The sequence below is a fragment of the Gobius niger genome (assembly GCF_951799975.1).
Source record: "Gobius niger genome assembly, chromosome: 3".
Classification (NCBI taxonomy): domain Eukaryota; kingdom Metazoa; phylum Chordata; class Actinopteri; order Gobiiformes; family Gobiidae; genus Gobius; species Gobius niger.
Genome location: NC_136854.1, coordinates 16,861,672 through 16,887,949, shown reverse-complemented (window position 1 = coordinate 16,887,949; position 26,278 = coordinate 16,861,672). Strand labels below are relative to the sequence as shown.

Here is a 26,278-nt window from a genome sequence, read left to right as displayed (position 1 = left end):
AACATATACTAGCTTTCAACAGAAGAAGCTAATATTTCTTATATCCATCTAATTTTTATAACTTTAATATTTTGAGCACATTGTTTCAATTTCAAAAGATGAAGTTGCAGATGGAGACAAACCATAGGTATATAATACAGTATATCAACAGAGTAATCAGTTCAGAAAACGGTATCTAAGTTTAACAACTTAAATAACATTGCGCTTCAGTGTTTCTCAAACTGCGGAACGGCACCACTGGTGCATGGCCTTCTTCAGGTATTCAAGAAGTATTCAGCTCTTACGGCTGCACATGTTTTGTCTGACGGGCTTTTATTTTTAACTACTTAAGTCAGAGATTTGTCTCATTTAGATGCTGCTTTAAAGTGATAGTCTGGAAGTCTTAATGTAATACAGATCTTATAAAATGTGCAATATTACCACCTGGTCTCGCATTTTGATGTAAAGTAGGTAATAATATGTATATGTATTCCTTTTTGAAGTAGGAGAAGTCCCTCCTTCCCGGATCTCAACTAATCAGAGTCTAGTATCCTCCCGCGCTGACCAATGAGACGTCATTTTCCTGTGAACCAGCCTGTCAGGTCCAACTTGGGAAACTTCTGTTCGTGCTCTCCTCATTTTGCAAACTAAGAGGGGCTTTCTGGTTAAAGAGGGGAGGAATTTGATGGTTTGCTTTCACATTTCTCCTCACTTTGCAAACTTACACAGTATCACTTTAAGTCTCGGTTTAGATCTCTTGGCACTTGGAGAACTTTTTTGTTCTTAGGTGGCACGAGGCGTGAAAGAGTTGTGAAACAATCCTGCCAACAAAAAGGAGGTTATTGTCTCGTCTTACCAGGCGGTTGATGCGGACAAACTCTTCTGGCGTTTTGGCCCAGGGAGGCAGCTCCACGTCTGAGACCACCGTGCTGTCCTCCATCACGCCGAGGTTGTAGCTGTTTGCGTTGACAAACATCTCCGGGAGGTAGAAGAACTCTGGGATCAGTTCCTGCAGAAAGATTATAGCTTTTATCAAACAGCGTCTAAAACTTTAACAGCCAAAATGGCATTGACAAGTTTCATGCTTAAAAAAAAAACTGGCAAAGACGTGTGGAAAGAGCTGTGTGTCTTTGTTGTGGCGGAAAAACTGTTTGATTTGGTCAGACTCGCTATGATTCTTGGAAATGACATTAGTGACTTGGTGTTTACGTGCTTCTGTGCAATGCCACAACAGAATCTGACAAACTCTCCATTGTGGTTTTTCAATATTCGTACATTGTTTAGATTTGGACGTCGCATAAAAGTGTTGAGAGATTTACTTGTCTTTTCTCTTCACGCAGCAAAGACAGATGCCGTCAGATAAATTCTACATGATTTCATTTGGCAAAAACAAATGTTCTCAAAGTGTTTCGCTGTCATGAGAAGTAACTCAGTGTTTACATATTTGTTGTGGTTGATATAGAACTCGCCACAATGAAAGAAAAGAGTTTAGAGAAGTGTTTCAGACACTATTTTAGAAGTTGCGATACATATATAACAATATCATGAACTCACATGAAGTTATTATAAAACATTTCCTTGAGGTTTTTTTCTAAGGATTAGGAGGATTAAAAAATGGAGCAGTAGGCAGTGGCAGTGCTGCGCCCCGGGGACCCATCTCCAGATGTGGAGACAGGTTGATGGTCAGAAACACCTGACTGGAGAATTCACCTATTGCACATGTTTTTAGTGGTAGGGGAAACCTACGCAGACACAGACCACATGAAAACTCTACACAGAAAGTCACAGTCCAGGTGGGAATCTGGTGGGGGACCTTCTAGCTATGAAGCACGAGCACAAACCGCTGTGCAACTGTGCCGCCTACATGTAACATTGTTTAGCTGAAAGTCCAACTGCTCCAATAAATAATAATGATGATTAATTAATTAAATTTAAAACTGATCTTTCCCCAGATGATCAAAAACTTAAATGTATCTTGGACATTTTTATTAGGAAGAGTTCGTAATACAAGCCATTTCTTAGCCAAGTTAGCTCAATTCAAGGCAGAATTTCATTAGTAATGTTGGTAACAGTATAAAATCTTGCTGAATGAGTCAATGTGACATATGTAGGAAATACAAAGTGAAGTGTGAAGAGAACCTCTAGAAAGGCCCTTGACTAAGCACTGACAGATACTCTTCTCATGGACAGAGAGATAGAAACATGTTGACAGTGTGACTGTGGGACTTTGCAGTCATCACCAACACCAAGTCGATATGACCCTCAGTCTGTCAGACAAAATCTATCACCCTTCATCATCATTTTAATACATCCCCTAACTGTTTCTGCAAATGCATACCACTTCAAAAACCGAGTCATATATATGTCAACAAACAGTACTTGCTTTCTTATCAGATTAGCTAAACTATACGTCCAACTCTCACCGGCCAAGTGAAAACCTCTAATCAAATGAGCAAGCAAACACTCTGGTCTAAAATAACAGGCCACTTCCTCACTTCTGAAATCTGTGCACTCCACAAACCCTGACCTGCGCCCAGAGGTCAAACTCTTAACGAGGCCGCGGCTCACCCAGGCTCACCCAGGCTCAGGGGCCCTGCGACTGCCGCCTGCTGCTGTAAATCCACACACACACACCTAGGGGCTGGGCAGACCTCCAGGGGCCCGGCTCTTCTATGCTCCATTATGTGCAGCGGCCCCTGAGCTCCGGCCCGGTCAGAGGCCAGCCCCCTCTGATCCCCAATCCTGTCCTGTCATGGGTCAGCGCAGGGCCCCAGCCCCTGGCTCCTCTCGGCTACACTTCCACTGCTGCGGCTTAGGCCCTCCCCTACGCCACCTTCGCTAATGCCGGCACCGCACTCGGAGGGTAGAGGTCATACGTGTCATTTTATGGCACGTTGCTTATTTCACAAACTGTATGTTGTAATTACTGAACAGCCTTGAGTGCACTTCACACAGTTACTTGTAAGTTATACAGTAATTACTGCATTGCCCGTAGCAGCTTCAACTGACTATGAGATGAGAATAAGTGTAGGATAGTGATAGATGCGTTTTCTTTGAAATATTTTTTTCATATAATATCAGAAACTTGTTACAATACAGTAGAATAGTGAGAGTGACAAAGTGTGAGTGGCTCAATAATGACTAAAACAAAACTTTCAATGGAAAGTCCATTATAGCAAGGAACTAGCCCTATTTCCTTAGGCTTGCTGTAGTCTATGCTTTTATTGGTCTATGATTGTTACACTTAAATTAGTCCTTTTCTTGGGAACACTCCTATTACTAACTATATTAACTTGTAAAGGTAAATAAAAAGTCCTCTATCTTTGGGCATCCCTGTGCTACACTGCGACACTAACACTGTTGCAGCTTCAGCTCCCCTCTGGCCCCTCCCCTCTGATGCCTGTGGGCTGAGGCCAAAGGTCAGGGGATTGGGAGCTGGGGTCATCCTAGCGTCACCCGGGCTAGAGACACATTGAATCTTGGTGTTGTCGCCCATTATCACCCGTTCTTTAGCAGCGGGCTATGAAAACAGTGCGGCTTTTTGCCCTCTGGAAGGGAAGCCGAACAGCCATCAATGGCTCCGGCGCGAACGCTAAATGGAATACTTACCATACTAAATTGATACATCTCACCCCTAATTCCTCTTTTGCCCGAGCGCTGAATGTGTGCCTCCGAGCGGATAAAGTCGATGGACAGTCATTCAAATATATGCGCACATTTTCAGCTGAACACGGACGGAGTGATGCGGTCCAGATTTGGCCTTTGTTTTGATCCGAGGCTGAGCGCTCACAGTTTGATCCAGTGTGACAGGTCTAGACTGTCGGAGCAAACCGGGGCGCTCTTGTTGGGCTTTTGCAATCAAGCACTGGCCAGTTCCATAGTAATACAATCCATATGTTTTATCCTATGTATGTGGATGGATGTGGGGAGGGAGGGGGTGCAATCACACGTCAAAACGCACCGACATCATCAGTATTCCCCACGCAGTGACTTGGTACTGATGGAGAAGGCCCCGAACTGCTTCCACACTCGATGTCTGATATTTCTAAAGGTGCTTTTGACTTGGAATATTGCATAGTGTTGGAACCATCCCCAGTTATCCAGATGTACAAAGAAATCTTAACCACAGAAGTCCATAAATTGTTTGAAATATTTGAAATAATGTGAAATGCTTTGGGGGAAAAGTATTTGACTTATGAAGAAAAGGACACTCAGAAAGTCACAACTCCAGCTGAAGCCTGTCTGCATTAGTTGCAGAAGGATTTCTAAATTCTGCAATGATCAAATGATCCCGATGGGGCTATCAGTGGAAAGAATATCATTTCAGGATAGAGATGAACATGAGAACATGATCAGGCGCTCTCTGTAAAATTGAACTGACAAAGTGAAGAAAGAAAAGAAAAAAGGAAAAGGAGTTGTCTGGGCAAATGAGCATGTGTGGAAGCGTCAGAAAGAACTGGAACTAGCAGGTACAATTGTTTCAAGAAATAATGTTAATGCGGTCATACAAGACATTCATTTGTTGATGAACAACTGAGAGACTAAATATGAACTGTTGTTTGGCACCACTCTTCGAACTGCCACCTTAACATGGCAGAAGGGCCGTTTGAGCACCCGTATGATCCTGGGAGCTATATATTAGGTGGCTTCGTGGCACCAGGTCAGACAAAGAGCGGTTAAGAAGCCCCGTATGAGAGACCAACAGGCCTGGTTACAATCGTGAGGCAGTGGACCCACCACCTGCAGGAGGAGCCATCCTGGGCCGGTGCAATTTGTGATTTGCCGGGGTTGTGGACAGACAAGTGGAAAAAAATGGATGGATGGATGGATGGATGGATGGATGGATGGATGGATGGATGGATGGATGGATGGATGGATGGATGGATGGATGGATGGATGGATGGATGGATGGATGGATGGATGGATGGATGGATGGATGGATGGATGGATGGATGGATGGATGGATGGATGGATGGATGGATGGATGGATGGATGGATGGATGGATGGATGGATGGATGGATGGATGGATGGATGGATGGATGGAACTCTAGCGCTGAAATGCTATACCCTACAGTGAAGTTTGGAGGCATCATCATGGGGATCACAGAAAACAAACTCCATATTTGGCCTCAAAGAAAGAAAACCAAGCTGTAGCTGTTACAATGGCCCAACCAGTCACCTGACCTGAATCCAATTGAAAGACTGGAAAATGGAGGCCATAGAAACCTGGAAGATTGGGTAAGAAATCACATGACCTGTTCCTGAAGCATTCATGACCAAGAAACACTTTTGCACAAAGTATTATACATTAAATGAATTCCAAGAAACCTTCTTCTGCATTGCTACATTTCAGAACAAAGGAGTTTTTATTTCCATACATTTTTAAATATTAATGTCACAAAAACAAGTTCAGGAATAGGTAGATCTTTGCCACAGTCCCGAGTAACACCATCCATATGTTGTACCGTAGACGTAGAACACCACCACTGTTTGCCGCGCAGTGACCCGGTACCGGCGGAGAAGGCCTGGCTCGCTACGGCGCACAACGTTTTTGAGTGTAGTCGTAAATGTTTTAAAAGGGCAGTTAAACGCAGCGCTGGGAGTTCGGAATAGGAATGACCTGTGCAGTTTGGGGCCCAGAGCGTTCAGGGATACAAGTCTCGGTTATAGTTGACTGAATGGGAGACAGGCGGCTGGGACGGATGAGGATTAGGTCAATGCTTTGATCAGAGGGGCGAGGGGCTTTTGACGGCGCAGGGACAATGATTGGTAGTGACGGGACATTTCTCTTTTTAAAGCTTTTCTGTTTTTGTCTCAGAAATGCAGAGTGAGGATTTATTCCACTGCACCGGCCATCGCCTGTTCAGCAACTTCTGATACTCGCTTCTAACCAGCAAAGGCTAAAGTTTTCATGTTGAGATCCAAAATATACTATATATTTGCATTCTTAAAGGGACAATGCAACCTTTTATGTAAAAAAAAAAAAAAAAGAAGTTGATTGTAGTGTGTATTTGACCTTTCAGTGACCCAGCAGCTGTATGGGTGGCTAGCTTGGCGCCAACGCTTTCCATCCCACTGACTCCTATCATGCTTCAGAATGAAATATATTTCAGGTTTTTCCAGATTTCTGGTAGGTTTTCGGAATGGAATGTACATGAAACCATGGATACGGTTCACTCAGCAGAGAAAACCTAAAAACAATTGATCCTGGAGTGTCCTACAGGCCATCGGGATGGTAAGTAAAGGCAACCACCATGGTAACCACCCAGGCATCAAATATGTATTGACATCAACTTTTTTCTACATAGAAAGTTGCAAAGTGCACATACAATACAATATATACAATACATTGTATATGAGTAAATGTAATATATGTTATAAAAGACCCACCGTGAGTGATACTGATGTGGCAGAGTAGGGAGGAGAGGCGTAAACCATCTGTGCTACTATATACAGGTGCTCGTCATATAATTAGAATATCATGAAAAAGTGCCTCTACTTCTGTTATTCAACTTAAAATGTGAAACTAATAAATGATATAGACTTATTACATGCAAAGTGAGATATGTAGGTTTATTTGTTATTCTTTTGATTATTATGGCTCAGCTTAACCCGAAATAAGAAATCTCAGAAAATTAGAATATTTAAAAAACTGTAAACCATAATCATCAACATTATCAGAAACAAAGGCTTGACATATCTCATTCAAGTAATTAATCTATCATATATTAGTTTCACATTTTAAGTTGAATTACAGAAGTAAATGCACTTTTTCATGATATTCTAAATATATGATGAGCAGCTGTAGGTTTTGGTCTTCATATTCCTCATACCAGTGGTACGATACCACCAACAGGAATACAAACTTAAAACTGTAAATATATTTTAGAGGGAGTGGCTGTGTTGGCACCTGTAGCTAAAAGGTTAATACAGGCAGAAGCACATGTAATGCTTTTTAAGGCCGTTTTTACCCAAATACTATATTTTAATGCCATAAACGCAGAAAAACATGAGCGATATACAAACAGAAAGAGAATTGGACAACATGGGCAACTTCAAAATTAAAAAAAGTAAATTTCAGCCCAAACTGCAACTGTGTTATAATTTTTTATATCTTTGATTTACTTATACAGTAAAAATGTATGAACAATGTCAATTTTCGGTAGTTTTTCCCTTAACTGTGCTTACCTGACAACTAATTATCACAGGTGAGATTGATGTCAGTGATTCAAAGAGCCCTGAGACACCCTCCATGAATTTCATTTAATTTTTCTTTATAGCACTAAAATACAATTTGCATAATAATTCTTAACATAGTGTATATGAGTGAGTGGTGGTAGTCGCAGGGGCTGATAGCACAAATTGAAATAAATTAACCATATTTACAGATGTGATGTCAACGTCTCTCGCCGGTGTCTTTATTTGTAACAGGGTAAACATATTTTCACACTGTACCTTGACGTCGGACGTGTCCCTCTGGCAGTTCCTCCAGGCGCGGGACACTGAGGAGAAAGTGCGGTCTGCGTGGTCAAACTTGCCTCCTTGGAAGTTGAGGAAGAAAGTGGTGAAGGGCTCCTGCCGATGACAAACAAATGCACTTTTAATGGACTCCAACACATTGTTAAAACATAAACAGTCCCATGAGAAAAGGCCCAAAATCCACTCTTTCAAGCTAAATTCAACAAGCGAGCTAACAGTAATCCCAGTGAGCTACTAAAGCCAATCCACTCATGCCACTGATGCATTTCTAATCAGGAATAATCTTGTTAAGGCGGATCAATAGCTGCCTCTGTGAAGTATGGCTCCCAAGTGGCATGGGTGCAATATGTTGGTTGCCATCTACAAAGCAAACACTGTAAATAGCTGATTAAGTCCACACTGAAATGACCAAAGCTTATAAATCCACACAGTGTAAAAACAGAGGACTGGGGTGTTCCTAGACCTTAATAGATTTAAAAAACAGTTAACGCAGGAAATGTTTTTTTTTTTTTTTTTCAAATACTCTTAACACTGTAGAATCTTCCATAATGGATGTTTGTGCATCTTATCTATATGCACTGCTGGACTATCAAGAAGCAAAAAGATATGGGCCTCCTGCTGGATAATTCCTGCACATTTAGGAGCATTTACACACCATTTACACACCATGGTGTTTTTTCTCAAAGAAAATGAGTGAAAACACAAAAGCTTTTTTTTCACTCCTGGTCAGTGGTGTTATGAAGCCATTTATTGTTCACCAGAACAAAAATAAATACCAAAATGACCCTTTTGAAAAGTTTACACACCCCAGTTCCTAATACTGGGGTATTAGGAACTGTATGGCCCCCTTTAACATCAATGACAGCTTGGATTCTTTTGTGGTAGTTGTGGAGAAGGTTCTGCATATAATCTAATGGTAACGCGGCCCATTCTTCTTGGCAAAAAGCCTCCAGTTCCTGTAAGTTCCTGGGCTGTTAAGATGCTAGCTGAAAACCTGAATCTAAAGAATGACCAGATAATTCTATCAATGGATTTTTCAAAAATGATGAAAAAAAATGCCAGGACCAAAGACTTTTACTGGATCCTCGATCCACTTTTCACAATTTTAGCATCGTTAATCCTGCCATCAGGGAAGGAAAATCCCTTGTTGGCATCAAGTATACAGTATAGTCCTCTTTCTTTAGGAACAGCACATTGCAGAAGCCTTTATCTTTTTACTTAATCCATCTATTTTCCTTTTCCCCCTCCTTTTGATATGTAGCTAATTCTGCGCGAGCATAGGCTCTTACATGGACCTAAATTCATGGCAATGCAACGGTTTCCATCCGGGCTGCAATGTTTAAGTTGCTCTTTATGTGAGGGCTTCTGGTAAAGTGGATTATGAGTAAGCCAGCTAATGATGTGCTAGGATCAATGTGGAAAGTCTACTGGGAGTACGCGCAGACAGTGAGCTACTGGGACAATAACAGGCGAAAAGTGCGCGCAGGAGAAACTTAGTAACCTCCCCTGTCCCCCGAGTGCACTAGCAAAAGATTGATGACGTCTATTCCACAAAGGTCCTGAAAGAGCACACTTCAGCGAAATGTTTACTACGGATCCTCTTCAAAAACCAATAAAATCTCACACAATGGCCGAGCGGTTGGTTTAACAAGGTGAAAGTAAATTGGGACATTGTTTTGCTCATGTTTTTCTGCATACTGCGGAAATTGCCGCAAGAAATCCATACATGAACATGGCTTGAGAACAAATTAATGCAATATAGAACAAAATAATAATTATGGGAACGAGTCCAAAGACACAGTAAACATTGCCTTTTTCTACATTATCCACTAATGGTAAAATAATTCATCAAACACAAATCTGTTGGTTTCAGATGACACTTTGAGGAAAATATCTAATTTTCTAATATTCCAATGTTTATCACATGCAAACCCTTGCAACCTATTGAATCAGAATGTGAAATACATACATACTGTAAAAAACAAACAAACTTTTCTGCATGTAAACAAAGGCCTATAGCTAAATAATATATCCGTAATGTATCATAAAAAGTTACATTGGAATTGAAAACAGAATAGGCTATAGAGAGTAACTGGTCAGTAGCGGCAAAATAAATTATAAACAACTGTTGTAAACCACCTTTAACCATGGGACTGTCTTTTAGTAGTATTGTAAAAGCAGATATTAGAAAATAACTTAATGGCTGGTGTACACTGTGCGATTTTTTTTTTGTCTTGTGAGATTTTTAGATATTGTAAAGCATTGCACGACGTGGGGATTGTAAAATCGAGCGCCTGCACTCGTCTCCGCTGTGTGATGGTTCAAAGAGACAATAGCCACGACCAAAGTTGATCGTAGCGAATATCAGGCGGCAGAAGATGAGTGTTTAACTGAGGTGAGTGCCGCATGCAAGCGGTGTTTATTTCAGCAGAAAAGTGCAGGGAAAGTCCTGTAAAATGCACAGTCGGACCCGCTCATGCCTGGCCTCTGTTGTTTGTGACTCTGGCGGCGGTGCGGTGTTGATGGGACACTGACAGAGATCCTATTTGCAGTGAGAGGAGGCTCACTAACTAGCTTTCCAAAATATCACTGCCCTGTCTCACTGTATCACCTACAACCTGTGATTTTGAGCTACAACATAAGAAAAGATAAGAGTTATTGTTCGTTGGAGACGGCCAAAATCATGCAGTGTACACCCAGCTTAAGTCTGTTGTGCATCTAATTCTAATGCAATTTTATCGATCATGAACTAGCAGGCTACTTAGTGTTTCTGTGACAGCGTTGCTCCATGAAAGTTGTGGCATGTGCCTCAAAGGTCTTCCACATGAACAATTAGGATGTTAGAAACGTTTAACGGCATTTTGGACACTGTGCTGCAATAAACAAAATACTTACGATTCTTAGCAGCCACATCAGAGTGAAGCTGGACGTGGAATAGTGTGTGCCATAGTGGAACTTGGGCACCTGCTCGTCCTCCCAGGATTCATAGCGGTCCGAGAAGAAGGCGGCTCTTTTGGGGTTCAGCGCTCCAATGGGCTGTAGGAGGGTGGGGGAAAACAAAACCAAACACAGTATGATGTTATTCTCCTCATATGACATGGAACAATTTGCCTCAGAGGAGACTGTGAACACATTTGAAGTCAATAGCGCGCGCGGCAAATGAGGCTAGTAACCTTTGTGCGATATCAAATGAATATTAGATGATGTTTGCCTTCAGATCAATCCTTTTCCGTGGAGTGCTTTTTACAGCGCCCCGCAGCTATAGTCTGTCACACGAAACTAATGCGCTCCAATGAAAGACTGCCTGCTCGGAATATCAATATCAGGAGCACTAATTTATACTTTTATTAACTCTAAAGTATCGGCCGCTGAGTCTATTTGTAAAATATAAAGAAAAGGTAGAAAAAAAAAAGTTGCATTAATTCCCCATTGCTCTCCGAAAACCAATAACCGTGTGACGCTTGGCTATTATTTAAATTCTCATTTATAGAAATCACTCTAGGTTCAATTTTTATTAGTCTACGGCGGGCTGGGCTTTATTCTCTCTGGCCCTCCTCCTTCCCCCTTTATAGCGGATCAATGGTAATGGAATAATGGTCTTTTGAGGAGCGGAGCCTGGCGGGGCGTGGATCAATTGGATCTCTTTCATATCATAGGCTGCCTGTCACAGCGGGCTTCATCTCCAGCCTGGCGCAAGTATCGATCGCGGGCTATGGCTACTGTGTCGGGAGGGAGGGGGTTATGTGGGGCGCGTGGCTGGTGGATGCGTGTTTGAAAGAGCTGGACAGATAGAGGGAGGTGCTGGGTTATTTTGTGATTGATGCAGCTGCGGTTAATGGATTTATTACATGGAGGATGTCTATCAAATTAGTTATGCATGGGACGGAGGAGGAAGTCTGCAGTCGATTCATATTCCAAAAGGTTGGCCACTCTTTTGAGGACAACGACATGTGCCTGTTGGATAAAGAGCCATCGTGGTTTGAGAGACGGGTGACGCGTGGCCATATATGAGAGACCCCAACAGACGTGGAGGACTCGGGTGTGACGGTCACCGAAAACTACCGTGACGTATAACGGAATGTGGGCGGGCGTTTTGAATGCGGACAAGGGAGAACCTGAGCGAATGAAACAAAACATGACTCCAGGTGTGTTTTTAAAGATACAACTTGAATTTTTGCCAATGTAGGGAAATTGCCCATGTGTGTTTGATACTTCCTTCAACTGGTACCATGGGGAAACCTGTCAGGAGCAGACGACAACTGCAATGCAGCACGCAGGGACATATTGTTAGATGTTGAACCATTAATGCTTTGCTAGAGTAATAGTCTCCCCTACTGTACATGTTATAGGTAGGGATATCGGCATGTTCTAGTGGGAGTGGGACATGGCCTCGTGGAAGGCCCAGGACACGCTGGTGGGACTATGTCTCCGAGCTGGCCTGGTGTCGCCTCAGGGTCCCCCCAGAACAGCTGGAGGAGGTGTGTGTGGATCGGGAAGTCTGGGCATCTCTACTGAGACTGCTGCCCCCACGACCCGGCCCCGGATAAAGCGGAAGAAAATGGATGGATGGATATCGGAGCCGATACTGGAAAATATACGATATTTACAAATATCTGATACTGAACCAATATCAGTTTTGGCTCTCGCCGCAAATCCACTAAATCTAAGTAAATATGGACTTGCTCTATGTCATTTGAAGCTAAGAACCTGGAGAATCCAATCACTGAGCTAGTTTTAGCTCCCTAAATGTATTTTTGATCGCCGCACCAAATGGGAGCATGCTGAAGCTAGCAGCAACAAATTAAGGCAGGGTCAGAAACTATAATGAAATACCTAAAGTAGCAAAATAAAGTTAAATCGACCACTGCTGGAGTGGACGTTTGAATTTTAGTTTATGAAATGCTGTTAAACAATAACTGATATATGATGTTTGTAGTTGTAATGATCAGATGACTTTACGTGAGTTGTTTATATTAATAGAAAATAGCCTGTCCCAAGGATAGTGTTGAAAATCCAGTGATCCTAGTCAAAGGTTTTCCATTAGTTTATTAATGAATATAATTGATCGGTAACATTATGACCAGACTTTATTGATCTCAAGATGGAGATAAGAGGACCAAGCCACTTTTAAAAATGTCTCTTGGTATCGGTCAATATCAGATATCAAACCCCCCCAGTATCTGTATCGGAAGCAAATAAGCTGGATCGGTGGATTTCTAGTGATAGGTTATCTCAAAAAACGGAGGGCTTGGAAGAAACCAACTCAGTCGCAGGAAAGACGAAATAATATGTGGAACTGAACCCAGAATGTTCTTGCAGTGTAAAGTCATTGTTCCAAAAGTCTCAACCCACTCTACACCCCATTCTTCAATCAGTCCAACCAATAAAAAATGTTGAGGGAAAAATATACCAATACCAGTGCTGGGAGATGTACAGAAAAAGCCCTACTTTCTGGACATTGGAAACGCGAGATTCCACTGGTGTTCTAATAGTCCGGGCTTACACATAGCGCAGCAGCGTGCCTCATGCCACCAGTGCTCCGCTCTGTGCTGCTGACGCTGTGACAATGATACACGGCGGGCTTCCTCAGGGCCACAAAGGGGGGAGGCGAGGAGGGCTGAGTACACACTGTGAATTATACATCACACCCATTGCGCTGATTTATAGCCCTAATAACAGCCGGCTCATTAAAAAAAGAAAAGGCAGCAGAGGAGGCGTAGGAAATAAATAAAATAGAATAAAATGAATTACTATTGGGCGATCGCAGTGCTTACAGTAGCCCAGGCATCAGACGTGCGGCGACTGATGGAACGCCCGCCGCCTATTCAACACGAAATTGGCCTAATGCAAGGAGCACGAGATCAGATAAATGAGCCCGTCTAAGGAGTTTTAATTAGACTGGGATAGAATGATACGGGGCCCTTTCCAGCGGTAAACACTGGAGAATGAATATTGGATCAGTCCAAGTCAGTGGAGGCTGAAATGGTAGCGCTCTTAAAGATGTGGTCATTAAAATTTAACAGCAACAATGCAGCGAGAAGTGATGCGGTGGTAAAACGTTACGACCATCCAGCTAGAGATTGAGGCTACATGATACAGAAAAAATAATAAGACCGGTGAAAGCGATACGGGTTACATGGCAAGATTGTACCCTTTGGCATAGTAAAACCTCAATTTATTTCTTAAATCTAAAAAGAAAAAAAATGTGAGCTAATTTGAAAGCAAAGGCTGATGTATAATATTTTTGACTTGCATCATGAGATCTGCAGAGTTTGTCGACTACCGACTGCGCTGGAAATCAAAAACAGGTTTCGATATTTACCAAAAAAATACAAAAAACATAGTGACGGAATCCTATATCAAAATTTGCATGGTCACATTGGTATATGAAATGACAAGTTCAACCCATTTGCATAGAAATCTAAATCTAAAGCAACAGTAAATGGAACGACCTCTACAGAACTCCTGCGAGAACATCAACCTTCTACTTTTGAAAAGAATAACGGCTGACTGGAGATGGAGTATAATAGCTTAGCGACAATTTGAACATCGCAAGGGGTTTAAGTCATAAATCAAAAGAGCTTTTGAAAGCCCTGTTTATGTATAATATCCTATTTAAACAGTGCGAACTGTGTGCAGGGCCTGGGGGATAAACATATGGGGCGCGTATGCTGAAATCAATACACCATTAGCTGATCTGGCTGTGAGTAGTAGGCTGTAGCACAAAGGTACAAGCAGCGCTCGATAAATCCTCACTTCGGCTGGGGCCATGTAGATGCGGGATACATGAGACCCGGAGGAGATTACAATGTTTTTATAGAGCTATCGATGATGTTCCAGAGGACAAAGGGACAACGCTGGTGCATGTTTAGTTCGCAACATACAGTTCAATAGTAAAATAAGGGGCCAAGTGTGCAAGTTCAAACCGAAGAACAACAGAAGTTTGAATTAAAAGATCCAAACATGGCCTCTCCTACGGCACAAAGTGAAACCAGGCGACAAAGCAGATTTCTCTCATGAAGCTAAAACAGGCGCAATAGGCTACAAATAAGGTGGGTCCAATCACGTACAGTCACTTTGGCGCCAACGCAGGGTCCAAGAGTTAGCACCATTAATCACACTCTAAATTCCACACTGCTTTCCATGTAAAGGCTAAATGAAGGTATCAAAGAGGTTTTATAGTAGCTAATAACATATATGAGTGATATTTTCTAAAACTGGATAGGTGTATTGGGTAAATAACGTACTACATTTGGACACTTATTAGAGATATTTTCCATTTGTGCGGCGGTGGACCACTTTGCAGCCAGTCCTGCAGCGTGTCCTTATCGTGACTACAATGTTATCTCGGGGGTCGGCGTTTGATGTCAGCTTGAGGTTAGAGTTTATGATAAGACAGTCCCCGGGGTCAGAGTGGCTGCGGCGGAGGGGAACATAAATTCTGTGTGGCCTGTGGAGCCGGAGGGGGGGGGGACGATGACAGAGCGTGACACGCACGTACACACGCACTTCCCCGCTCTTCGGTTAGCGCGCCTCCTCAATGTCACTGCGGGCTGATCACATGACCCGTTTCGGTATGAGACAACTGTCAAAGTGACATCGGGGGGGGGGGGGGGGGGACGGAGATGTTCAGAGAAATGTGGGCAGTAATGAGAAAAAACAAAGCAGCATGGATGGAATGGAAAGTCAGTGGAAAAGTGAAGGCCATATGCGACATCAGGCTGAAATCACAGTAGGGAGTGAGCCCGAAGCACTAGCTGAAGGATGTAGTGGGAATGACATGCAATAAACCGCTAAAACAAACTTTCAGCTGAAGGGACGTTAGCAAATCCTGGCTTCATGAGGAACACACTTTGAGCATAGGATTTGTGACATGTATAACCAAAAAGGCCATATACTGTACACCACTCTACGCAATTTTTTCAACTTTGAGGACGTCTATGAAAACAAAATGATCTCTATTTGGATCAAAACCTAATTTAAGATGTTCCGAAATATGAGTGAAGTTTATCTGTTGAAACGTCAGCCCGTTTGTTGGACGATGCTGTGTTCATGTCGCTGGACATCTATACTGTACACTGTGAAATGAATCTTGAAATAAAAAACAAAGCAAAATGGAAAAAATCTCATCACAATGGCAGTGAAACATTTCTATTGTCATTAGAGAAGGATCTAAAAAACACGATGCTGAACAGACAATCTATGTTCCAATGTAGTTTGATTAGATCTATAGACAAAAAAAGAAATGCCGTATTGTGTTGCAAATGCAGCGAGTGGCGCAGGATCTGGGGGAGGGGTTGTTCTTGGGGCAGAGTGGGAGGCTGAACAGCGCTGCCCTTTTCCAGACACTGCAGTCTGCCACGGTCGAGTGCCTCTCCACTGATATCACACACGTGTCAACAACATGAATAAAACACATGTAATAAAGAGCTGCCATCCCTCGCTCCTGCTGCATGCACACACACAACATGGTCCTTGTCTCTCCTCCTGCCCCGGCTTGGTCCCAGGGGCGCCGGCGAATACAAGGCTACGATTTGAAGGCGTGCGCGTGAGTTGGTACAAAGGTGGTGTGCCACATTTGAATTCTAACCCTACTGGACAACATGGAGTCAGAGAAAGAGAAGATCAGCCTCACACAGCAGAGGGATGAAAAGTGCCCTTTCTAAGAAGCTCTCTAAAGGCTTTCTGCATTCCTAAGCTTGATGAGAAAAATGTACAGATGCATTTTCTCTTCATGCACCAAACGTTTTTGAACACACTGAGCACTATCTGCAAACATTTAGGTAAACACAACAAAGTATTGAGATGTAATCACTTTCATTTTTAATTTCTTTGTGTTGAAAAGTGCACCCAAGTCCCATAAGTCCACAATCCTCAAGGCATACAAGTAGTATTTTTGTATAGTCACCTTTTAGCATAGCATTCGAAATTAGTTCGAAATTAAACTAGTTTAACCCTACAAAAACAATTAACGTTGATGAAAGTAGAAAAAAAAAGTAGAAAAAAATAAATGAATAAATACAACAACATTATACTGTCAATTGTACTGTAAGTTTTCAAAAAGGAGTCATCCCTACTGAGCTGTTTCAGAATTTTTTAGACTCTTCTTTTCACCGCATCCATCCAATCAATAACTTACAGCGACATTTTATCAGCTGTTAACATACAAAGTATAGACTGTAGTTCTGACGTAGCGCACTGTTCCTTTAAAGAGAAAATAGGCTCTGCGCATGAAACGTTTTTGAGCTAACTTCCTGTTGGCCAGAGGTGAGGTAAAGACTACTTCCTGTGCACAACATAACATTAAACAGTAAATAAACATCAAGCCGTGTGTTAAAAAAATCAGTTCAGATGGTAGTGCTGCCTGGCCTGCCAAACTACATGCTTTTTCATAGATATTTCAAAGACATATAGTCTGGGAGCAAGCATGGTCTCAACGATTTCTCGGTGGGCGTGATTGACAAACGGCATCAACCAATCAGAGCAATGCTAGATACGTCGCAGTAACAAGCGGCAGGAAGCCTTTTCAAAAACGCCGTTTCTTGCTCCGGTTTTAGGGATTTAATATTTTCCAAATTATTTAAAACTGACGAAATAGCAGAAGAAAACAGTGCATCGGTCGCCGCGCCGCCATCTTTAATGTTTTGGAAGAATGCGTGGTGGTGACAGGTGACGGCTTCCGTCTCTTGTTGCGTGACTGGACCAATGTGGGTAAAATTGTGAAATGATTTTAGCTTCAAGGCTAAAACAGCTACAGTTATAAACACGGAAGTCTCCTCCAGAGAAATATTTACATCCTGAGTCATGTTTTCAAAATGCTGGTAATTAACAGCTGCATGTTTTCTGCCTCGTACTGTTACTTAAATGTGTATTTATTTCAACAAGGCATGGCTAACTCTCCATAGGAATAAAACACAGGCAGGAAACAGTCGTTAACTTAGGAAGTGACCATCATGTTGCTATGGAACAAACCGTGACTTTCCAATCTTTGTATCCAATAACAATTACTTGCCCTGCTCCAATACTTCTCCATATACAGTATCCAACCTGTATCCCAGTACTTATCCAATACTCCCACGTCCAGCTCTGAAACGTAATCCCCCGTCCATTAACGCTTGCACATCCATTCCATTTTTTTCCCCCCATTGATGATTTATTCCGCCATTTTGGTTTCCAGCAACTTGACAGTTGCTTCATCATCTCACCCCCAAAACTAATCCCTTATCCTCCCACCTTCAGTCTTCACTACTGTGGAAACCTCTCCCAACCCTCCCTGTGTGTGTATGTGAACAACATGAGTAATAATAACGGCCTATCTATTTGTAGGGGGAGTGTTTTGAAGTTATTTTAGTGCATTTGCCTAAGAGGGTGCATCTCAGGGCATTGTTAAAACTCCATTTGTTGCTTGGAGCTAATAGGGAGTTGCGCTTCACTTCCTGGAGAACTGCAGAAGGTCAAACTTGAAATAAATAAATTACAAAAATGGGATTTGTGAATAAAAACGGTTTGCTATGACGGAATATAGTTCATGTACTTGAGTTGAGGAAGAGCAGAACATGTGCAGATAGCGATCAGTTAGTAGTGATTGAACTCTTCCTTCACTTAGCTAAGATCAATGGCAATTACACGGCCAAGTACAACAACACGCCCGCCGAACGTCACGCTCTTGGGAGACAAAGGAGGGTGGAAATATGGAGCCTGACCTTGGACAGGTCTCTGAAGTTACTGGGCAGGGTGAGGTCCAGCTCCTCCGATTCGTAGTTGGTGATGACCCAAGGGAAGACCGGGTACTGATTTAGGTCGTTGAAGCTGCGGCCTGGATAAGAGCACAAAAGGAGAAAGAATCAAGCGGTGCCTGTATTCCTGTAGATCAGTGAACCTCAAACTGTGGTACTCGGGTTTCTTCAGGTGGTAATTAGGGTCATCTGCAATTTCAGACCTGATTCAGTAAGCTGCTTTAGGTGTTTGTTTGTTTTTATTTACATGTGGTTTACATGCAGTTCAGACATTATCTAGTTCAATTTAGACAGTTTTCAGATTTGGTTTAATCGTGATGACTTGACCTTGATCTAGACCTGGTGGAACTTGAAAGGTCAAATACTGATGATGTTACTTGATGTGAAAAATGTTAGAAATCCCTGTGGGAGACAAAACCGTTTTTCTTTATCTAAAAACAGTGCATTATGGTTGATACTGATTTCAAAGCAGGGGCAACTTAAAACATGGCCACATTCTGCTTTATGATTGGTTATAAAATAGTTGGCAGTGTTTGTCTCAATGAACACCAACACAAAATCTAGGAACACAGGTATTTATAAAGTAATACAAAAATCCCCCTTTTAGTTCCAAGATTCAGGCCAAATCCTTTATATATCAAAAGATAAATACATTTGTTACAGACATTCTATTGAAGTGATGGTCTGTAAATTTGCAGAGTGAGGAGAGATGGAGGGCATGTAAAAGTAACCAAATTCCTGCCCTCTTTAACCAGAAAACCCTTCTTAGTTTACAAAGCGAAGAGAGCAAAAGTAAACGATCAAGCTCCTCCCCCTCCCCCCTAATTGGACCAGACAGGCTGGTTCACAGGAAAAGCTCGTCTCATTGGTCAACGCGGGAGGATACTAGTCTCTGATTAGTTGCTGAGATCCAGGAAGGAGGGACTTTACAAAAAATAATACTATTACATACTTAACATCAAAATGCAAAATTGTGCACATTTTATAAAATTGGTTTTACATTTAGACTTCCAGATTATCCCTTTAATCCAAAATCTGTATAGCAAACATATATATTTACAAAATTCCACAGTTTGGTTTGTAATGTGTACTTTACTTGGAGCCTGAATGGCACTAGCGCGTGGGATGTACCTACCTGAAATGGTGTTGAGGAAGATGAGGTACTCGAAGTTGGAGATCTCCCGACGCTGCCAGCGCTGGGTCATGTTGGAGGTTTTAAAAAGCTGCTTTGGTGTGGCCAGAGAAATGCGCCTGCAGAGACAAGGTCAGCACGGTTTGAGTGAATGTGTTCTTTTGCCCTTTCGGCTCAGGAAAAACACACCGGGCTTTGCAATCACACCCCAACCCCGGGCATTATTAGACTGCTTTAATACAAATGCCCTTGGACGGAGCACCTATTGAAAGTACAGTCATGCTAATTAACAAGACAAATATGCAATAAATTGGGGTTGAGGCGTGTCGGGGAGCGCACACACACTAGTATTCAGAGTCGGCCGTGTGACGTATGACGCTAGACAGAAACAAATGACCCCCGATCTAATTAAAACAAAGGAAAATGATGGAATTAATCACTGTCAGGGAGCTGGATTATGGTCATTAGGACTTCTAAAGGTGAAAGTACAGCCCTCTAAATATGAGCGTGGCAATATGTTTGTGTAGGCTTTCATTCGTCCAGGAATCATCCATCGTAATATAGATCTTTTAGCAAATGTTACTTAAAAATCACAAAGATGCAACAGAATGAGCTACCTGCCTGCTATTTTTTTTTTTTAAACAGCCAACAATGTATGTAGCATGCACATGTTTTGAAGTAAAAGAAGCTACATTCTATCTGGAAAAGCATGGGTTGTTTGCTCTGGGCTTTCTGCTTGGACAATTGGCTTTGACTTAAGAACAATGTATAGGTAGGTAGTTTATGAAATACAAAGATCGTTAACACCTCATCTTTAAATTACATATATAATGCTTTTTTCAGGCTTTTACAACTACTTTACACACCTTAGTCTTAGTGTTTGTTGTAGTATAAGTAAGGGATAATGCACTACGAGGTGTCCATTATCAGAAATAACTGGACAACGCTTATGTCATGGTCCTGCGAACTGAAACTGTTCACTGGGGCTTGTTGCTTATTTTTTAAGTCCTGGGCAGGAGTTACTTCACTTTTTAATCAGTTTTACCTGAAGCTAGTTCCAGCTCAGTTGTTTATCGTTATGGAAACAGCTGCAGTGGAGTGATATAGAACGTGATTTAACTGTTATTTCACTTTTGCCGGGCTGGGTGTACAGTATCACCCTCCAGCCAATCAGAATTGAGCCGAGACCATGGTATAACTGAAAAGAATGTACGTCTCTAGAAAATACCCCTATTTATACAAATGCAACACCAACAATGGGCACACATCTTGCTTCTGCTTTGCTCTTTTTCACATGACACAAGCCTTTTAAATGGCACACATAATTTACGAACTACAATACACAAAATAGTCTGAAAAAATTTAAACTTTTCCGATTGGCCTCGTGTACAGTATTTCTTGATGCTGCGGTGTGAGTATTTCTGGACTTTCTCTGATAAATCGTGCTGTGCTGGCAGTGTGAGCCAGAGTAAGCACAAGACTGGCCTGTACAGCTGTCCGCGGGTCAGAGAGCCAAGGTATCCCCTGACCTGGGCCCGGTCTGATTAATGAGGCTGCCACAAACACGTACATTCTCCTGGTCCCCCCGCACGCCCGGCGTGACTGGACACATGCTCCCCTGTAGATACTTTCACTCAAAAGAGCCTTCAATTCAAGTGCTATGACTAGGTGCGCTATGAGTAATAAGATACAGAATATTACATGGTTAGTTAAGACGGCAAAACGCAATTAGATATTTGTTTACCCCCAAACCCATGTTGTGAATGCTGTGTTTGTCCCTGATAGCGAGCAAGTGGAGGTGGGGCGGAACACGGGGTAGTAGTCGTGCCCTGCAGGCTTACAAAAAAATAAGAAGTGCTTTGCCTTGCACTGATAGGCAGAAACAAATAAATTACTCAATGGATAGATCTCAAGAGGACAAAATGGGAAAGTGGGTACAAAAAGTAATAACAAATGTAATATATGTGACCTTTTAAGGGGATTAAGACTATTTAGGTCTTAAATGCACTGTTTCTAGTGCAGTGGATGAAGAAATAGGTCCTTAATGTATGGTTCTCATCCAACATGGGTTCTTGGAATTTCTTTTGACTCACTGGAGAGCCTCTACTTATTTTTGTTCATTATCTAACCAGGAAAGGCCTACTTTGAATTCAGAGTCTTATTTTCAGAGGAGAACCTGTTCATGTACATGTTCATACTGGTCAGGAAATCGTTATCTATCTTTATCTACTGTACCTGGTTTGGGGAAGGCCAAAGTTGGTGCCCACGCCGACCCGCGGGAGACTGTTGACCACCTTCTTGACAGTAGCTGCATCGGGGAAGTTGAACATGACAGCAGCTGCACAAAAAAGAATTATGGAGAGATTAATATCATGTAGGAGGACACAATTGTAGCAGCTCGGATGATAATAAAACATCATACTCCTGTTGGCCATGAAGATTTCCAGAGCCGTGTTTTGCAGTAGGTAACGCCTGGAGAAGACGGCGCGGATCTCGGTGAACAGCCATTTTCCGTGAAGGCCTTCAGTGTAGGCTAAAATCTGGAAAAGAAATTTGACTATTTAGATTGAGATCACTCACCATTAATATTATGCACCATACAGACTTTAAACGCTATTGCCAGCCTTGTCACTTTTGTTAATCGATCTTGTATTTAAGCTCATGTGGAGCTGTTTAAAGATATTTTTCAAAGGCTAAAGAAAAGATATAGTAGTTCATTTTGTGGTGGAGGCAATTTGAGCTGTGAAGTGATCTGAATACGTCGCATGAAGCCACCTCGTGACAACATGAGAAGGAGATTAGTTTTGTGTGCAACGTCTATGAAGAAACAAACATACTAGCAACAAAAACAAACAAAAATAAAAATATATGTATATACACTGCACAAGCAAAAGAGGCAGAAGCAGGGATGCGCAGGAATGGGGCTAAAGCCTGGTTCATTTTTCACTAACCATGGCAGGACACCCCGAGCAGCACGATTAATGTCTTATATTGATCCGCTCCAATGAAAAAGCGATTCCTTTAGCGGCAGAATGGCTCCTATTCAGTTGTATGGCAGCCGAGCGATATTTAGTTCACTAAAAGATGATTCATATTGGCCCTCGTAAAACACAACAGCAAGATGGCGGCGCCGGAATCGTTTGACACAACAGAGATAAGGTTAACAGCAGATTTTCACAAAAGGATTAGCTTGACTATTTCACTAAGGTCAAATTGCATTATGTTGGATTTAAACTTGCAGAGATGAGCCGGGGTAAGCGGGTCCCCACGGAGCTTGCGGTGGCCGTCATAGTAAACTGTTCTGACGGCTGTCACTGCGGCGGACATATTCAGATGCTTAGCCCTGCCCCTACCATTCTTACTCCTACTAATCCTCCATTTAGATATTCCGCTAACCTACTTAGCACTGCTTTGTTAACTAGCCTCTGTTTCGCCCTTTGCTTTTACTTCCGAATGCGTCTCGTGACAGTGGGCGTACTGGGAAGGTAAAGGGGACATTTTAGCTTGTCACAGCACGGTTCAGAGGCGCCGTTATTAATCAAAAAGATATTCAAATTCGTAGCCAGCGAGTGATAGGCCCGGCTCGCTCATTAAAGCCGAGGGGACAGCGGGGAGAGCAGCTGAGGCCCTTAGCCCAGGACAGCCTCCTACCACAGGGTCTCAGAGGAATACGGCCTGCCTGCATCACAGACTCACTTCAAAGTCTCTGGAGTTCAATTAAATGTGGATTAGTGGCTGGGAGAAGCTGGCGAGAGGCCTGTGTCCGCCAGCCTCCTATCTGCCTTAACAGCGAACTGGAGATGACTGGACCAGTTACTGTCAGCCACAAGACATCCCCGGCACCAACAGGGAGCAGGAAGGAGGCGAAATAACTAGAGTGCACATCTTACAGAATTCTACAGCTGAGAAACTTTTGGAAGACTTGACAATATGTGTAAATACAAAAGATCTATGTATCAGCAAAAAAAAAAAAATCCATTCAAATCAAGTTCAATTTCAGTAAGCACATTACAACTATTCGTTCTAGATACATCAAATCAAATCATGGGCATAAAGTTTGACACACAGCAAGAAATGAAAGGCAAAGTAATGTAAAGAGTCTTATTTGTCATCAACACTTTGAAGGTCACATTGATGAAAAGGAGCCAGAGACAATATAGTTGATTTCTTTGTTGTTTGTTGTCCCAGGTCCAAGTAAATGAAAGTAGTTCTGTGACGGAGCACAGGCGGAAAAATGTCTTTGTCAAAATGTGTTCCTTGATTCCGGCATAAAAATGCTTCACGTAACAACAGCCTTAAGTTAAAAACAATCCAAAATGTCAACAGTTGATCATATTCTCAGCACCTTCTTACATCCGATTCAGGGGGAAAAAAGTCAGTCTTGTCATTTCTGTCTTGAGGTGTTCACGACTGAGTTGGAGCCTAACCTTTCACCTTCAAATAGCAGTGGTTGACTCATCTCATCCCCAGGAGCGCCCTCAGAGCCCTCGCGACGGGTGTCACAGCTTCCACACGGGACTGAAGTGATGAAGCTGAGGAAGTGAATTACTCACACAGATATGACAGTAGCCCAGACATTCCAGACATCATCATATTTTTCCCGCACCGATGAATCTCTAGACATGGGTGTAAATGGCCCTCGACGCTCCGCGGGATCATTGTCCGCGTTGGCGCGGGCCTTTCCCCTTGCAGATGAAAAAGCAGAGCGGGCTGACAAGAATGGTGACAAACTATCCGTGCAGAAATGGCCGCCCTGTTGTGACCAGGTCTGGACAAATGACGGTGGTGTGGAAGTTAATGTCCGAGCGCGAGTGATGGTTGTGCCAGCGTCGTTTGTGACCGATTACGATGGGGGGCTGATCGGTCAAGACCCAATGTGGCTCAAATTCCAACAGGGCTAGCTCGAAAAGGATTCAAGACACATTATCTTAAAATAAATGGGAAGTCTGAAAGATCTTTAACAAGGCGCATCAGTTGAAATGTCCAACTGTTCGAAGGACTGGCACCATCATAGAAATCGGCCTGATAGCATTGATCATCGGTTGCTAATAGACAAGACTCGTAATCATTGAAATGATACATATTGTAGCTCAAAAACGGTGATGTTCGGCAGTGAGACAAAGAATGAACAATTGAATCACATCACCACAAAGGCAGAGCTGTGACAGAATTGAAATACTCCCAACTTAATGTCTGAGCCACCATTCAGTGTGGACAAGTGGTGGTTTACAATGTAATGCTCTCTTGCTATGAGAAAAAATAGTGTAAATTCCATGTCGCGTGGGAAGATATGAGTAATATTACATTACAGTGCATTGATACATTGTCCATATGGCTCTTTATACTGGCAGCAGGAACAGTAGATATGATGAGGCAACAACGTCTTGAAAGATCTTTTATTCCAACATCTAAGAAATCACTTAATTGAATCTATTCCAGTATGTTTTTAACAAAATAGTATCCAACACATCCGCGCAAAATCAAATTCCGCATTTTACAAAGGAACAATCAAATGACCCCAAAAGCCCTTACAACAACACAATTGGACATGGATAAAGAACATTTGTATTGATATTTCATTTCAACTGGAACTATTTCCATGGATACAGGTCTGGCGCATCCCAAGATCAATTTCAGAGCGTCACGGGAGAAGAAACAACCCAGCAGAAAACAAAGGATCTGGCCTTGATTGCGTCTCTCTCTTTCTCTCTCTCTCTCTCCGTGGGTCTCTCGCCTCGGCATCTCTCCCTCCCTCCTTTCTTTTTTTTTTTTTTTTTTAACCTGTTTGTGTGCCGGGCTGCTGCTCATTTCTGAAGCACTGTCGTTTGTCTCTGTCAGACGCCCAAAAGAGTTGGGGAATGAAGAGGGACACATGAAGCAGGCCCGGGTGACTGTGGCTATGGCACGGAACTGCGCACACACAAAATCTGTCACCGCGCAATCCTCAGGATACCAGGCCACTTCCATCTGGATTTTGGATTTACGAAAACTGTAAATTCATACATCATTTTAAGGATCCTATTAGAGAAAAAAAGAGCCATTTCACGATAATAATGATCAGTTCAATTGTAGTTGTGTATGTGGGTTTGTTGCTCTGTGCATTTGGCTTGTGGCTTTTGCAATGCAGTCAATTTGTACACAAACGTTGTAAAATTGTCAGGTAATTTAAAGCAATTTGATTTCAGAACTCTTAAAAGTGTTGATTCTTGGTCTAGGCATGACCATGGGGTTTAACTGCAGCTCTCAGGCACATTGCCTTCTTCAGCGTTGTTGGTTTGCAGATTGTGTCTTCGCACTCTTCAATCTAAATGTTGACTGATTGAAACTTGCTTGACTTTACTATTGCTGCGTATCTTAGCAAGACAATTGGCTAGTCAGTACTATAGTAAACCAAGGTGCTAATTTCTCAAGCTTGCATTCACACTTAATAATTCAGCAGCAGTGCACCAGCTGCTGTTGTTTTGTTTACTATATTGCTTTGTTCGACGCAACCCTGTGGGTACCGAAACTATTTATGGTAAAAGAGCTGATACCGATGAACCCCAGCCTTAGCCCTGGTATCTGTACTGGAGGAGTCACACTAATGCCACACCGCCAAATAAGCACTTTCAAATTTGCCCTCTAATAGATGCACCTCCCGTAGCTTTCGTTGTAAAGAAAGGCATGAGCAGGAGACAAAGCAGAAGTGAATCCGGAGTTGAGCAGCAACAGTGGTGCCATCAGCGCTGCTTCAAGATAGATGAGGCTCTCAACTGGCTGCGCAGTGGGCCAGCCAGAGTGGGGGTGTGTTCTGCGGCTGATAAGACCCTTGAGTTGGAGAGGACAGAAGCTACTGCCAATTACCAAAAAAAGTCAAATCCTTTTTGGCGGCAAATACATCAAGACTGCAACTTCATGACGCTGACTAACTCCAGTAAATTTCCCTGGCCTTACCCAGTGCGATATGCATAT

General features: G+C 42.5%; 1 protein-coding gene across 15 annotated transcripts in view; it reads right to left on the bottom strand.

Annotated features, from left to right (window-relative positions):
* Positions 1–26,278, bottom strand: part of lrba (LPS-responsive vesicle trafficking, beach and anchor containing) — a 462,623-nt gene that overhangs the window by 281,733 nt on the left and 154,612 nt on the right. For all 15 annotated transcript variants that reach the window (XM_079552680.1, XM_079552675.1, XM_079552684.1 and 12 more), the window contains 7 exons: positions 21,750–21,867; positions 21,563–21,665; positions 19,331–19,446; positions 18,163–18,275; positions 10,355–10,495; positions 7,436–7,555; positions 836–988 (listed from right to left, as the gene is read on the bottom strand). In XM_079552680.1, coding sequence (XP_079408806.1) covers positions 836–988; positions 7,436–7,555; positions 10,355–10,495; positions 18,163–18,275; positions 19,331–19,446; positions 21,563–21,665; positions 21,750–21,867 — 864 coding nt within the window. The remainder of the gene's footprint in view (positions 1–835; positions 989–7,435; positions 7,556–10,354; positions 10,496–18,162; positions 18,276–19,330; positions 19,447–21,562; positions 21,666–21,749; positions 21,868–26,278) is intronic.